This window comes from Micropterus dolomieu, linkage group LG13 (assembly GCF_021292245.1).
Source record: "Micropterus dolomieu isolate WLL.071019.BEF.003 ecotype Adirondacks linkage group LG13, ASM2129224v1, whole genome shotgun sequence".
Lineage (NCBI taxonomy): Eukaryota > Metazoa > Chordata > Actinopteri > Centrarchiformes > Centrarchidae > Micropterus > Micropterus dolomieu.
This window is the reverse complement of record NC_060162.1, coordinates 16,443,160-16,459,073: the sequence shown is the minus strand read 5'-3', so window position 1 is coordinate 16,459,073 and position 15,914 is coordinate 16,443,160. Positions and strand designations below refer to the sequence as shown.

The window sequence follows — 15,914 nt, the reverse complement described above, 5'->3', positions numbered from 1 at the left end:
AGCCTAAATATTAGTTTATTTAATGACTATGAATGTCACACTTATAATATCTCTGTATGCAGGAGCACTCCCTGTCCGGGTTTGAATGTGCATGTAAGAAGTAGCCCAAAACTCTTCCTATCTGGGTTAAAAACGGCATCAAAACTGTATAGTATCCACTAACCTTCTGTGTGAGACACAAACAGTAGGCCAACATTTATGTTGAACAAACAGGAATGAAAGGCATTTTTGTGTTTCAGATCATTGTTTTACCAAATCAGTTTCGTTTTAGGGATCGGAAATTTGTTGTATGATCACGTTAAAACAAAAACACCAACGGGCAACCTGTATTAGACTTTTGATCCTGCGGAATGTGATATTCAGATAAATGCTTCTGGTTGCTAGACATGCGACATCAGATGGATTTCAAATAAATAGGCTATAGTTATATGTTTGCACAACCAACAAAAAGCTCAAAACAAGTAGCCTAGTTTATTTAATCAAACCAAATGAAATACACCGTGGTGCTTGTAAATTCTCACACCCTTTCACTTTAAAAATATTTAGGCCTAAAGATTAAAAAAGGACAATAAATCACAACTTGATAATATACAATATAACATTTTTCTTTTCATTCATTATAGGCTTCTAGACATATTACAAGTTCAATTACAAATTCACTTTCTATAGTTTTAATAGGCTACACATACTAATACGTTGCTAAAAAGAGTCTTGTGTGAAACTTCATCAGTTCACATCGCTGGCTTCTTCAGGTCTGGTTGCGACAGATTTTTTAGGATCAACGCCAGGCACTTCATCCAAAGATTTCCGACAAGTCCGCACAATCCACTCATGTTCGGAGTCATCTGTTGGAAAGATTTTAAATTACATTATTGAGATTTTTTGCAAAAACTATTGGAAACAAAGTTTACAGTGAAACTCCATTGTTTTTCTAAACGTTTGACCTATGATTGAATAAGGAAAAAAATAGCCTACACACCGCAGATTAAAAGGTGCACAGCAGTGAGGCGTGCTCATTTTGTTTAACTCACTTAAAGCGTTCAAATCAAATCTCTAATAATCAGTAGCCTGCATAATTAAACCACAGGTCATTTCTTGTGTGAGGCTGCAACAGTGAAGTGCCATTCAAGGCTCGGGTAAATTTGTCAAACCAAGATAAGCCTGACAATTAGGAGAAAATAACTTCTCAGAGCCACTTCAGACACCAATAAATAACCTCCAAAAATGGTCGCCAATCTTTATTAAACAGAAACGAGTGCCAGAGGAGCTGATAATAAACCAGTTTTTCATTGTTAAAACTGAAATGAGTAGCTAATTGCAGGGGAAGTGAGCTTTCTCTGGAGCGCCCGCAGCTGCACGCACTTGAGCAGCTCGCGGGCCTCACGCGCAGGTTCCACTGCGCGCGGGGCTCCATTGTACAGAGGATCAGGTCTGCGGCTCTCGGACTGATTGTGTGTAATTGCCAGCGATGGGCGTCAACACTAACAGCCACTTCAAACATACAAGCATACCCCCCCTCCCCCTTTCTTTCTACCTGTTCTGACCGGGAGGTCAATTTAACATAGCTATCGTACACGCGGGCAGCTGCCACGCAAACATTCTCAGTCTTTGTGACACCACTTGTTAGTGAAAAAGGTAATTATTTAGGCCCATCCGTGCTGCGTTTAAACCGACCTCAATTAGCCACAAACCTGCCTTAATGGTAATTAGATTGGGACATTTTCATATTTGCTTTAATTCTGCCCTCTTGAGTTTGTATAGCAGCGTTTATCTCAGGGTGTAAGTCATGTGCAATCAGTACAGGTGGCTGGTATATTTAGGTAATTTCCTGCAATTTGAGGACAGCAGGACATTTTTGTGATTTACCAGTTTTTGTAAGTCAATACATTTAGATCTACCTAAAGATGCTTTTCATCAATTCTGTGAAATGAGATATTGCAGTTTGACTAACTCAAAAAACATAAATAAATAAATCAAATCTGCGAGTGTTAGCTTGTATCATCACCTTAATGTTCAGTGAAGTGCAGCACACAACACACGCTTATTTATTAAATAGTCTTTTGGTTGACAACCTTCTTGACTGTTACAACCTGCATGGACAACCTTTTGTGCAATGTACACATAGGAGAAAGAGAGTGTGGAAGCCATAATGGCACCTTGTTAAAGTCTGTTTATCTTAATCCTTAAATACACTCAGAGGGGAAAGTGTTTCCTTCCAGCCTAATGGCTGCGAAGAGACACAAACACCCAAGGCCTACACACAAAGACAGACACGCTGGTTTGATTAGCAAAAAGCAAAAATCTGTTTTCTTGTACCATAGTCATTTGCATAAGAGATGATTGCATTCTGCTGGATTTGATGGTGAAACACAAAGACAGCACTCACAGAAGCAGGAGAGCTATGACTGTGATGCCATCAAGAGACAAACTCTGAACCTGGTCCACTGACGGCATTAATACATACACATTTTGCGGTTTCCAAGTGGAGGCACCACAGTGAAATCAAACTTACTTAAATGTGAAAGCTCAAATAAACATTCAAATGTACATGCATAAGTCATCTGTATCCAATTCACTGCAAACGGAGCGGCCCTTGGTTTTATGTCTTGATGACATCACAGGAAAAACAGCGGCGGCCTTTCCGGTTTTGAGCTTTGAAAGAGCGATACGGATCTTCAGAACTATAAATCCATCTGTCACAGCTCACAGGATTAATGTGTGGATCCTGTTTTGTGGTAGTTATTATTTTTTCTGTCTCAAAGATGGATGAAAAATTAGACCTTCAGGAAAGGCAGCATGAGGATTTGTTCCACTCCCCAGGGCCCTGGCTGATTTTATCTGTCTGTGAAACACCTCGGCTGGACGGGGACAAAGGGAGGGGCTGCGGTTTGGTCACCAGAGGTGTTTTCCTTGGCAGTGGAATGTTTTCAGTGTGGAGCTCTTTCTGTGCGGACTTTCAAAGGGAAGTGGTTATTCCAGAAACAGGAAAGTGCTACAAACAATATGGCAACACATGGACCCTGCTGGAGCTGCTGCCGCCCCCTGCACCGCTGCCGACTGTTGCTGCCTGTTGCCAAGAGAGAATATACACAACTGATTGTGTGTGTTTGTTTGTTTATAATAACAGAACACGCTCAATCAGCCAGTGGTGGAGATGTGATTGTGCAGATGTGGCCTGCTTGTTCTTTTTTTATTGCACTTTTTTAGAGTAATACAAATGTTTCACATTTTACCTTCAAACCTAAGTAACAATCTTCATCAGCAACAACAAATTAACTCCAATTATGTGTCTCTGGAAGTTTGGGGGAAAGCAGATAAAAATAACCTTCTTTGAGTTGTTTGTTGATTGTGTGATTTGTGTTTCAGATTTAGCAGTAATCATTTCATTGTGTTGTAGTCTGTTGGCTTTATTTAAGGGGCGCTGGTTAACGACAGTGCACCTCACTGTCGCAGTAAGTTGAAGCACATGTTTTGTTGTAATGATTTTATGTCACAGAAGTTCTAATTAAAATAATTCTAACCACAATTATTGAACTTCATCACACAAGCAAGTGTTTTTAGTGAAATGCAGTTTGGTTAAAATTAAACAGTTCTTCCCTCCTAGCCATCCCGAGCCATCCCATCTTCACTCTGCTTAATTCATAGATGAAAACACACCTGATGTCTGCCAGCATTGAGGCTTTGCCATAAAACTTGTGTTTACACAAGTGTATAGTGTGCCACATGACAAAATAACCAACATCCAGATTACCATCAGCTGCACAGGTCATCTTTAAAATGAGAAGACAATGATGGATTAGTTTGCTGGCTCATGTTTCGATGTGACTTAACAAACAGTGTGCAGTTCGCTGACATGCTGTTTTATTCTTCTTTTCAGATTCGCTGGTTTACCCGCATAGTGAGAGATAAGCTGAAGACATGGCAAACTGCAGTGTAATATGTAATGACTCATCGCTGTGGTAATAAAGTAGAGTTTGGATGAAGAAGGTTGGGAAGAACGTCAGCCAGAAACAAAGTCTGTGATCCCTGAATGTTCATCTTCCACCTGCAGTCACTCATCACTGACTGACACACACACGCACGCACATGCACGCACGCACGCACGCACGCACGCACACAATCAAGATGTTCTTTTCCTTCCCTTATCTATGTATTGCAGGAGATGACTTTTACAGCTGAGATGTCTGTCTCCTGGCCTGTCTACTTTTCAAACAAATTGTTCATAAAAGAATAACTTAAGTTCATTATCCAAACAAATCACTGATATCTGGACGATGATGTGACTCCCTGCCTCTCAAAGGCTGTAAACCCCAATGAGCAGATACATGAACTTGGAATTGTAGATACGAAATAAAGCATGATTATGTGTGCGAATGGCTTTTCTTTCCTTAAATTAAACAAATTTAATTAAGGAGAAAATTGGAAGCTCTGAAGCAATGTCCAATGTCAGGCCAGTTGGTTCATGTATCAGTAAAGGAAGCCACTTGTCATCCTCTACAGGTTAAAAAAGACTGCTCCCTTTTTCTCGTGGAGTAAATTTGGTCAACGGCCAGTGACGACTACTCTAATCCATGAAAATGCTCCCTGGTCCTTGACCAAAACCAGTGAGTAAATTTATTTGTGTGATGAGTTTTTGCAGGACTTGTCTGGTGGACAGTTTAGAATTGGAACGAGTCTATTAATGTACAATGTTTTTTTAAAGTGTTGAGCGGGCCATCAAGTGTACGGCCATTGTTAGCATTGTTTGCATTGCATTCATCTGGCAAACGCTTTTATCCAAGCTGACTTGTATTTGGAGAGCAATTTGGGGTTCAGTGTCTTGCTTGAGGATACCTCGACATGTGGAACAAGCCACCGACCCTACAGTTAACGGCCGACCTGCCTTACCACCTGAGCTACTGTATAACCAGCCCAGAAATTCTAAATTCTAAATTTTTAAGTAATTGTACGAGGTAATGTAAAACCAGGATCCGTAAATTGTGGATCACTGCAGAGAGTCAGTGTTTCAGGGATGTCACAGCTTAGTTTCTGAACCCTCTGGACACATCTGTGACGGGGAGGTTCCCACTTAATAATCCCAACTGACACACTTGCTCTCACCACCCTCCTTTTCCTCTATCATCTTCATGTCTACATGCTGTACCAGTATTCTTGACATATTCTTGACATCCATGCAGGCGTATCGGCAGATCCTTGATGACAAGAAATCGGTTCAACTCCAAAAATAAGCTTTAACCTCCTGGGGAATATTAGCAACAGATCCTATTGTTTTGCTACTTGGCACTATGCCGACAAGGACTGTTTGTCCAAGTTAGCAACAGTAACTAAGCAGAGCAGGACTTTGCAAATAGGTCAGTTTTGGCCAATAAGTAAAGTTTAGCCTGATATTTCCTAGCAACGACATTCAGTTCAAGGGAGAAAAACTTGAATCATCTGCACTTTCAAAGCAGTTCCATACGCATCATTTTTGCAACATTTCCAGATTGGAGGCGTTGTCTTCACTGGCTCATGTCTTCCTTGTCCTACATCCACCAGTTGTAATGGGGAGCTCCTTCCTCTTTCCTTGCTGCAGCAAACGGGGGGTGGGCCTTCCCTGTGTCCCATCACCCCTCACAGACTTCATCCTGGGCGGAAGCCATAAGGCAATAAATTCTGTCTTCACACCCACTCTGACAAATGTCCCTTCACCTCCCAGAGTTGAAAACTAAAATCATACAGGAGCATTCCTCTCAAGAACTGTATACCAAGACAAGAGGGGAAGCACACATAAGTAGTGTATGGGATACATAGCACAAGCCACATATAGACAATACATCCCTCCACACACTTGCACATAAACACTGTCATAAAAAGGCACACATCAATTAAATAGTTCCTGTTTGACTCCATATTTAGTTAATCCAAAACAGAGAGAATTGTTGGAAAGTGTTCAGTTCCTCTTTATTTTCATCTCCCAAAAAAACTTTCCTTCTCATGCTCTCTTCCTCTTTATGTCTCGCTCTCTCAGTCACTCCACTGATCAATACCAGAGCTATAATGATGATGAACAACCCGCATCAAGGAAAGAATCGCAAAACATATTTTTGTCTTCTTACGCACGCCGATGACATCTGGCGAGGATGTGGATCTTCTCCTCTGTTTCCTTCTGTCTCTACACATATGTAAATGAGATTTGTGTACTTGTGGAACTAATCTGTATTATGTTGCAAGTAGCTCATCAGAATAGAAATATTCAGTGCCCCAAAAATACATTTCTACCTTAGGGAATTTGTTAGTCATACCTTAACTTCAGCCAGGAATCACATCTTGACACAAGTCTGCATTTGTAAAGTTCAAATTCACATTCAAAATAAAACTCTTGCATGATTGTACAACACCCCTGTGCATGCATGTGACTGCTATGTTTATGTACTGTAAAGCATGTGTCCAATAAAAATGGTAACATCAAACACCTTTGATGCACACCAATACAACTGGGCTAAACCGTAGTTACCCAAAAGCTATGCATGTCAGAAACTGCATTCATAACCCGCTGCCTAATTCACAACATCGTCTAGTGATGTAAAATCATGGGAGACATGACGTGCTCAGAATTTGGGAGTTCCTATCTGGACACCTGACAGACCGCATTCACGTCAAATCAGGAGTTCCAAAACTGGGCACTCGTTCAGTGGAAAAAAATGTGTCTTGAATTTTCCACTTTTGACACATAAGAAAAAAGACTGCAATGGCCTATAGAAGCGTGCTTATCAGATGACTTGTAGCTATAATCTTCCATCAGAGAATCTAGGGATAATCCATTTAACATCACTCCATAGGTTCATTCTTATCAAATGCTTCCCATATGGCCACACTGTATGCTTTCAGAGATGCAGTTATTATAAAAATGGGTGAACACAAAGAGGTCCTGCCTGAGACAAATTTAACACAAGAGCCTTAGTGTGTTTCAAAGCATTTTCACTTTTTCTATGGTCTTAGAAAAGTCGAGTTGTTGAAAGGAAGACATAATTTTACACGGAGCTGCTATCTTGTATGACAAGACAGCAACAACGACTCCCTCCGTACTAATTTGGCTGATTGTATGGCTTTAAACTCTTCAATCATATTGAGGTGTAAGCGTGAGCGGCCATTTCTTTCCTGGAATAATTCAGCATACTTCTGTACATCAGTGTTTCTCATGATGCATGTTCAAACAAACAAAAAATTACATATTCCACTTTATCATATAACTGTGTGCCTGTTCATGTGTTTGCCGCTTTAAAAGAGGACTCATACAAACTGTTAGCTTGACCATATGTGCACACTAACTAAAGCAGGTTTTGGAAACAGGTTCAATCATTAGCCACATGATTACTGGAATTTTGATCAATTATGCAAACAAACAGTGCTGCTTTATTAAGTCACTGTATCAATACATTTAACATAACAGCAATCTATCACTGACAAGGTGCTTCATTTGAAATACAACTTTGTATACTTAATTTGAAATGGAAATATGTGTTTGCTCTTGACTTTCATCTTTGAAATTGTATTTGGCACAACAAGCACAAAGATGCCTGGATATTACCCAACACTCAGATGGAGCCAATTTAGCGTCAAATTAGTGGGAATAAAAAACGTGCACAAACTACACTGAAGAGTGACATAAGCAGCAAAAGAAGGATTACGTGTACATGTCATCTCTGTCTCACCTGCATTCCTGAGGAATCTGCCAGTGTAGGAGTTGACGACTCTGGTATTTGGGTCATAGAAACCATCTCCACAATCGTAACATCCATCAGGAATGACGAGTGGCGGATGCAGATCAGTTAGCTGAGATTCTCCTGTATGGACAAAACAGTTGTTTTGCTTTGCGCGGAAATCTTCCCTAACACAAGTCATTATTATCAGCTGGAGGAGGGGCTCTGTGAAGAAGATTTTGTGTTCAAACCTCAGCCCTTTCTAATGGCTTTCACCTTATGTTCCCTAAGTTGATGGTGTCAGGTAGATTGCTCAAACATGTTAAGTGGTGTGTAGTATATCTATGTGTCAGGCGAGTGACACGAGGTGAGGTACACCGTGACTCATTAAAAGGTAGTCCTAAATGATCTTGTTAGCCTCTAAAATCTGGAAAGTGTAGTGAAATACAAAGAGCTGTTCAGGTTTAACTCAAAAAGATATAAAGCCAACTTAGTTATCCGGCTTTGTGAGACATGTGCATTCAGTATAACAATACAAGAACGTATGCCTGCCAGTTAATGGCTTTGTGTGTTACTCCTCTAACTCACACATGCACCCAATCTTAATTTATTAACAGCATTTTCAATTTAGCCAAAGTTCATTGTGTTTTCAAGATAAATTATGTGAGTGTGTTTGTGTGGGAGTAGCAGTGAAAAGAAATCCCTGTAGTCTGACAGAATCCATGAGAAAATAAATGAATTCCAACCTGCAGGTCTGAGTCCATTACACCTCTCACTGTAGAAGCGCCTGTCGTAACCATCGCAGTAGTCCCAGTCCCTCTCTTGATACTGCAGACCATCAGCAAAGGTGAATGAGCCCTTGTGAGGAAGCACTATGATGAATTACCCTCACTCTTCAGTCAATTCAACTAAATTACAAAAAGATTCCAAACAAAACACAACATCCACTTACCTCTATGGTGTCTGGCCATGCAGACAGTTTAATTTAAAACTGAAAAATGAATCATTCACCAATGGGAACAATGTCACTCAAGATAATCCACAGACCTCACTGTTGATGGTCTGAGGTTTATCCTACGTAACCCAGACATGGTTTCTGGAAACATATGTTGCTGTTGAGGTTTTGAAATGTCACTTTTCAGTACTTTAAGCTCCACAAAATAATTTTAATTTTATTCCATTGTCTTTGCATTAAGGCAGAAATCTTATAGATGGATATCTCAAAGCCTCAGCAGATAAAACAAAAACTGTCTGCATAGATATATACCACTAGGAGAAAGTGGAAAAATATGTCTTTTGGTATTTTGGGTGAAGACACACATTGTGTGTTTGCGTGTGTGCATGTTTGTTTTCTGAGGAATGATACAACTGTTAGCCTACTTGGAATGAAAAATAAACATACTTTGTTCAGTAATTTTGCTCAGCTGGACACAACAGAATCTTCTTTTCAATTTCAACAATATAATTTGCAGTCATGGAAGTGGCACTAATTCTGATTTCATAACATGCTGGTTTTTGAGGAGTGCATATTTGGTGGGAGATCAAATACAAATTTAAAAAATAAAAAAGAGAAGAGACCCACAGTAAAGGGGTGAATTTTGAATAATAGGTTACAACTGATGTGATAAAACATGCTAGATTTGTCCATAGACATTTTATTCATTGCAGATATTTGGACTGGTCATTGCAGGAGAAATACAGGCTTAAGGATGCTTCAGCTTGTGTCCCATTAACCTGTCCTGGAACATCAATGGAATGTACCCTTCATTAATATTAAATAGTACACCTGTTTTTTTCCTGTTATGATGTGTCAAAATGTAAATGTATGCAGTAACATAATTCTGTTAACCTGCACCAGACATAATTAGAGGTCACTGTTCATTTTATGTTGCTTTTGTCCCTTTAATTTCATAACACTTTTTGTTGCAGTTACATTTACACTTCAAACACAAAGTTTCTAGTAAAACATTTGTATTACTAGACTTTCTTACACATTAACACACACACACAGTGGATCTCAGCCTTTTCGGATTATGACCCTTTAAAATGGTTGATTTGTTGCTGCTATTTTCACTCCACTTCTGTATTAATAGAGCCAGAAATGGGTAGCACTACACACTTTGTAATATATCAGCAACACCATGTTCACACTGCCTAATAATGAAAATGTCTGCATGTATAAAGAGCATTTCATTTCATTTCATTTCATGCACAAATCTGGCATATTGCACATATTTGTTGTTAATTGTTTTTAACAATTAACAACAAATGACTGACTTTTATATTTTGTCAATTTAAATATTTATATACACAATATTCTCTTCCGCTGCAATACGTCTGCACAATACAAACCAGGAGTAATGCACATGTAAATATATGTCACATTGTTCTTTCTCTGCAAATAGTTGTATTATTTTTCTCTATTCTTTTATTTTTCTTATATAACTTCCAATTGTTTATTCCATATTTATATACATTTATTTATGTCAACTGTATGTTTGTCTAAGTGTAGCACCTTATCACCAAACCAAATTCCTCAAACATGTAAAATACTACTTGGTAATAAAGCTCCTTCTGACTCTGATTCTGATTCTTAAAGGAACAGATCTGCTCTTTTTGTGTCAGTTACTGTGTTGTGTTGTATGGTGTCTTGTCATTTGATTGTTGCATTTTGTTCATTTATATGCTCTGTATATGAACTTGAACTTGACTTGATTTGGTCAATGAAACAGGAAAAATAAATATGGGTCCGGGATCCTTAACCTCTTGGCTGAGCAGTATTGTTTGAAGGTAGAGGTGCAAGTTGCACAATATTATTTCCAGTTTGAATTTTTGAGTTTATGGGATGACTTAGTTGTGTTCTGAATGGAAGTAGGTTTTCTTGGTCTGGCATGAATGCAGGTGCAAGGTAGTGTGGGAAAAGGTTAGTCATGGTTTAGAGCTGCTATCATTTCAAACGAACCGCAACTGAAATGATGATAATAATTGGAGTGATCGCTGTTGTGGTAAAAGCCCGTGAACGATTGCATCATAGCAGGAGAGGCTGTATGCGGGAAAAACGGAGGGAAACCTAATAACTACCACAATAATGGTGAGTGATTGCTAAAAGGGACCAGATGTCATATCAACTATAACCAATGTGAAACACACAAGAGCCACGCAAGTGGATGCACATATTCTGGCATACATGCAGGGACACACACAACTCCTCACCTGTTTAGCTATGCCGTTCTCCCAGGTGGCCTCATATTTACTTCCATTTGTAAAGTGTAGCACTCCTTTGCCGTGAAACGTCCCATCTTTCATCTCTCCCACATACTTGGACTTTGTGGGAAAGGTGTAATCTCCTTTTCCATCCATCCTGGAGGAGAGAAGAGATGAAAGAGACCACACAGTGCTTTGTCAGCGCTTGCACTTCATATAGCTTGAATCAGCAGTGTGATTTTATTAACTTGATTGCATATCCTGCTGTCTTTAAGGTTATGAAACAGATATTAACTTACCTGCCATTTTTTGTATCTCCTTTGTAACTGCTACCGATGAGCTCCATGTGCTGCTAAAAAGAGACAAACAATTAAATATAAAATATAAACCATCGATTTATTATCGACTGGGCAAGACCATAGCAAGACAACACAATTACCGTTACCATGGCAACGCGACAACAGAGATCCACGGCGACAGGTTTAAAAAGCATGAAGAAGAATTCATCTTTTGTCACAGTTTGGTCGTTATAACAATTTTGAAATTAAACTTAAAATAAGTTTACAAAACTGAAATTCTTCCGTTTTATATTTCCCTTAGAAGTGCGCATGCGGCAACGGGCTGCGGTCGCGCTCGCGGCTGCGTCATCACACCGCGCCTCCCAGCTGACAGCAACAGCAAACCAAACTGACCTTCTTCGCGGCCTCGTCGCTCGTCCTGGAGTCAGACGAGGACCTTGAATGTTTTTCAGCAGCGGTATTTGATTTTTCTGCGTTAACTTTTATAGAACAGACACACAGCCATGCCCACGACGCTGGAAGTCCCCTCACTGCAGGAGCTCAACGTGGATGAGGTGAGCAGTGGTTATGAAAATTATACCATGACAAAACAAGCGAGCTAACTCGTTAGCTAACGCTAGCCGATGTATGGTTCGTGATATGCTCAGTAAGTTAGCTCAATAACTTTGGCCACCTGCCTGGTGAAAGACAGTTAGACAACCTAGATTGATCATGGATCCGTTAGTGATTATTTCTGAATGCAACTGAAGCCGGTGAATATAACGTTACGTTGCTGGCATCTGTATGAAATCCACCTTGGTAACATTAACATTAGATAATGAAAGTATGCAGAAACTCATTGGTTGTGAACCATCGTTAAGGTTGTGTTGGACACTTCATAGTCCGTATTACCTCTTCACTTATCCCCTGTGGTGACAATAACTTCACAAGCTGCCCCAAAACAAACCTCTGGCCGGTTTATGTCAGCTGCTGTGATATTTGGCACATTGAACCTGTCCTTGGAAGTCAGGTGTGCTCTGGGAGCAGCATGTATTTTTCCAAAACTATTATGGGAGGATCAAGGATAATAAAGGAAACGCTGGCCGAGAAAATAAATGTTTGCCCACTGAGAAATCGCTCAGACCTCATAGCTGCATCTTAATGTTTTTGTAGACAGAAGTTTAGTAAACAATATACAACATTTAGGCTAAAATTGTGTTTAAAGGTGTTCCCAGTTTGGCTACAAATGTACAGATTCTCTGCTCTGTTTCTGTCCAGATAAATGTGTCCATCTGTCTGTCTGTCTAGATAAATGTGTCATCTGCTGCTCCTGTTTCTGTCCAGATAAATGTGTCATCTGCAGTGCTGAAGGCTGCTGCCCACCACTATGGCTCCCAGTGTGACAAACCCAACAAGGAGTTTATGCTCTGCCGCTGGGAGGAGAAGGACCCCAGAAAGTGTGTAGAAGAAGGGAGGAAAGTCAACGAGTGTGCGCTTAACTTCTTCAGGTAAGTCACATCCAGGGTTTTCAACCTTTTTGTTGCCAAATACTCCCTAGTATAAGACACAAAAACTGAAACCTCTAAGGCCCCACCCACAGTACTCCGTTTTACATTACATTTACTCATTTAGCTGACTTATAATTGCTATACATGTCAGAGGTCGCACGCCTCTGGAGCAACTAGGGGTTAAGTGTCTTGCTCTGGGACACAGTGGTGCATGGGTCACAGTGGGGGATTGAACCCGGGTCTCTCACACCAAAGGCAGGCGTCTTATCTATTGCACCATCACCACCCCATAGATTTAGTTAACAAACGGAGAATTAAAACAAATATGATCTCCGTCCACACCAGCATTTTAGCTGCGTTTTGGAGTTGAACTCCGTCTACATTAAAACGACTGAAAACGCACATCTAGTGCCCGTTCAGGAACAGTGGGCATGCGCGTGTTGGTGTAAACATGAAGCAGATGGTGTATTCCGTAGTTACAGAAAATTTGGCGAAAGAATTAAGTAATGCAGATGAATCAGAATCAGAACAAATTTTTTTTGCATGCACCAATAACGAGCTGGGACTGTTACTGAATGTAACACGGGAGTGTGGCGGCAGAAAACAGACTGGGAGTTGTCCCAAAGTAAACAGCGACAAGCACAGTACAAGTGTAGGCAGATCGTGTTTCTACTTTGCGTTACTTATAAAACCCAATCAGAGAGCTGAGCGTGAGCGACTGCGCCATCGTTTCTAAAGTCCTCCGTTTTTGCCCGTCTTCACTAAAATGCCCTCCGGAGTTTTGAAACACAAAACGTGGTCAGCAGCGTTTCCAAACTTCTCCGTTTTAGGTCTTCGTTTTGGCCATTGTAGTCTGGATGGGAGGTGCAAACGTAGCAAAACTCATTAGTGTGGATGGGGCCTAAGAACATTTATTGTGAGTGTTTTTTTCTAGAGATTCAATACAAAAAAAGTGAATTAATCAAACATGTTGGTAACCATGAATAGACTAGAAACATATTGATTAGGCAGAATATATAAATGTTTGGAGATGAAGGCAGCCAAAGTGGTGTCATCTGCGAAAGTGAACAGTGTACTTGTGATCAGTGAGTGGTTGAACATGTGACTGAAGACTGGAGCCAGCTGTCGAGAGCAGAGTTTGAGAGTCCGTGTGAAACCCTGGTCAAAAGAGGTCTGCGGTCCAGATTTTTTGACAAGTGGGACAAAGTATTCTCTGAGGTCGCACATACTGCTGTTGGACAGTTGTCCTTCCAGGGGTTACGGTTGTTAAGTTTACAGAGAAAGACGATTTCAGAGTTGGGATGTCTTGTTTCTGTTTCTCTAACTTTATGGTACCTGATAATAAGCATTCCATTCCATTGGCTTTTAGTGGAAGTGGGATGTAGGGGCCAGGCTTTCCTGAATGATTTGCAGTTAAACACTGGTGATGCAAAGGTAGGAGAGGAAAAGGTTGGTGATAATTACACCATCTGGGATCTAGAAAAAAGAAGAGTGGGGATTAAGATAACTTCTTAATTCTGTTCTAAACCAAATGTGCACTGTTTAGACTGATTGGTGAGAATTTGTAGCAGAATTTGATGCCTTCTGATTATCCACAAGGTATTGAAGAAATTCTTTTTGTGAATGTCAAGAAAGCTCCAAAATACCTCGAAAAAGTAAAATGAAGGTTAAGGCATTTTTTCCACAAAACTGGATTTGTTTTAGAAAGCAAAACTACCCACAGCAGAAATTTGGTCAAACTTTCAACGACTTTAACTTTCCTGGGATGCTGCCAGATGTATCAGAGTTATTTTCCATTCTGTAAGTGTACTTTGTCAGAATAGGAACCTTACAGCTGTCTGTATTTTTGGATCATTTGTACTATCTTATCGAGTCAGTACTTATCCCCACAAAACTTTGAAATTTATATTCACTTAACTTTATATTTATTTCTTCTTCAAATTCTCTATCAATGATTGTTATCTTGAAAAAAATTTAAATAAATCATCAAGATCATGTAGAGAACACCTTTATGCTATTTTCTGTGCTACTTTAAAAACAACAACAACAATGACCAGTAGAAAAAGGGTTATTCCTTTTTAAAATGATGAAACATTAATAAATACAGAGTTTATTGTGTCTGTAAAACTGCCCTTGACGGCTATTTGAGGAAGTGGTCTGGGGTTTTTCACTCTGTGAACTGCTGTGTCTGTGTTTATGCTTCGGTTATACCCTGATGCCCATGCAGTAACTAAGGTGCTTTTGTGTGCGTCTCAAACAGTGTTTCTGGTTCTAAAAACACATGACCTCTAATTCTAAAGCTGAAACAAACAACCGACACTCTGACCCCAAAGATAAACTGAGAGTTACTGTGAAAGGGCAATACCTGTAATTATTATAATGAGGAAAGATTTGAGAAAAGTTGTAATTGCACCTGGGACATGGTTGGATTCTTAGGTGTTTCTGGCAACTGCCAGACACCTTTAGGAGCACTTCATTCACATGACCCGCTCAGATTTTCAGATTCTGCAAACCTCAGAAATCTTTTGACTAGTGAGAACTGACAAGTCATAAACCGCGATTTAATGAAAGCGCTTTACATGTTTGGAGTGTGGATTTTCAATTTGAGCAGTGTAGGCTCAGAATAAAAATATTTATTATGAAATGCCTATCTTATATCATTTTTAAATATTGGTTTTGTTCCCTCTGCTCAGTCACAATATCTCTTTAGGGTTCCAACTCATTTATAGCAACAGTTTTCTGGATTATTTTATTTAATTTAATCTTGCATTTTTGATTAAAATCTCTGCACTTCTCCTTGTAGGCAAATCAAGGGAAACTGTGCTGAGTCCTTCACGGAGTACTGGACCTGCCTAGATTATTCGAACTTGGCGGAACTGCGCCGTTGCCGTAAGCAGCAGCAAACCTTCGACAACTGCGTCCTTGATAAGCTGGGGTGGGAGAGACCTGAGCTGGGAGACCTGTCTAAGGTGAGACTTGTTAGGGATCGACTGTGCATTCACAATGTCAGCGGCTTCGTTGATGGGCTCTATTCTTGCTGATTGTGGGCTGTGCAAGAATCTGATTGCATCTCCTTAGTAGTCTCATTCAGCTACAGTTTTGAGCAGGCAAATCATGTATTTTATGTTGCTTTGGTTTTGCTTTTCACAAAATTGCCATTTTTAAGGGGCTTGCATAACTCACTGACAAGCACTAATTAGGTAGCAGAACCAAAAACTTTTTTTTTTTTCCACAATTGCTTTTCG

General features: G+C 39.9%; 2 protein-coding genes across 7 annotated transcripts in view; one reads left to right on the top strand and one right to left on the bottom strand.

Annotated features, from left to right (window-relative positions):
- Positions 1 to 452: 452 nt before the first annotated feature.
- On the bottom strand, positions 453 to 11,503 carry morn5 (MORN repeat containing 5). 6 transcript variants are annotated; one of them, XM_046067789.1, is made up of 6 exons: positions 11,329 to 11,486; positions 11,183 to 11,235; positions 10,893 to 11,040; positions 8,426 to 8,537; positions 7,692 to 7,904; positions 453 to 845 (listed from the first exon to the last, which is right to left on the bottom strand). In XM_046067789.1, exons 1-6 carry the CDS (start codon positions 11,374 to 11,376, stop codon positions 727 to 729), a joined length of 693 nt encoding a protein of 230 aa, XP_045923745.1. In that variant the 5' UTR covers positions 11,377 to 11,486; the 3' UTR covers positions 453 to 726. The 6 variants fall into 6 exon arrangements, with proteins under 6 accessions (XP_045923745.1, XP_045923744.1, XP_045923743.1 ...); XM_046067788.1 differs by having other exon boundaries at positions 11,183 to 11,232; positions 11,323 to 11,482; XM_046067787.1 differs by having other exon boundaries at positions 11,323 to 11,480.
- A 9-nt stretch (positions 11,504 to 11,512) lies between these two features.
- The window catches only part of ndufa8 (NADH:ubiquinone oxidoreductase subunit A8), an 8,421-nt gene continuing 4,019 nt past the window's right edge, over positions 11,513 to 15,914 (top strand). Inside the window, exons 1-3 of the mRNA XM_046067795.1 lie at positions 11,513 to 11,736; positions 12,506 to 12,669; positions 15,473 to 15,638. Coding sequence (XP_045923751.1) covers positions 11,686 to 11,736; positions 12,506 to 12,669; positions 15,473 to 15,638 — 381 coding nt within the window. The 5' untranslated portion in view covers positions 11,513 to 11,685. The remainder of the gene's footprint in view (positions 11,737 to 12,505; positions 12,670 to 15,472; positions 15,639 to 15,914) is intronic.

What these genes read in the sequence shown, in the direction of transcription:
- morn5 (XM_046067787.1), bottom strand. Translation starts at nt 11,376, where the DNA reads ATGCTTTTTAAACCTGTCGCCGTGGATCTCTGTTGTCGCGTTGCCATG. An exon ending in GTCGCGTTGCCATGGTAACG is followed by an intron (nt 11,236 to 11,322) that starts GTAATTGTGTTG and finishes GTCTCTTTTTAG; the next exon opens with CAGCACATGGAGCTCATCGG. An exon ending in GGAGATACAAAAAATGGCAG is followed by an intron (nt 11,041 to 11,182) that starts GTAAGTTAATAT and finishes TCTCTCCTCCAG; the next exon opens with GATGGATGGAAAAGGAGATT.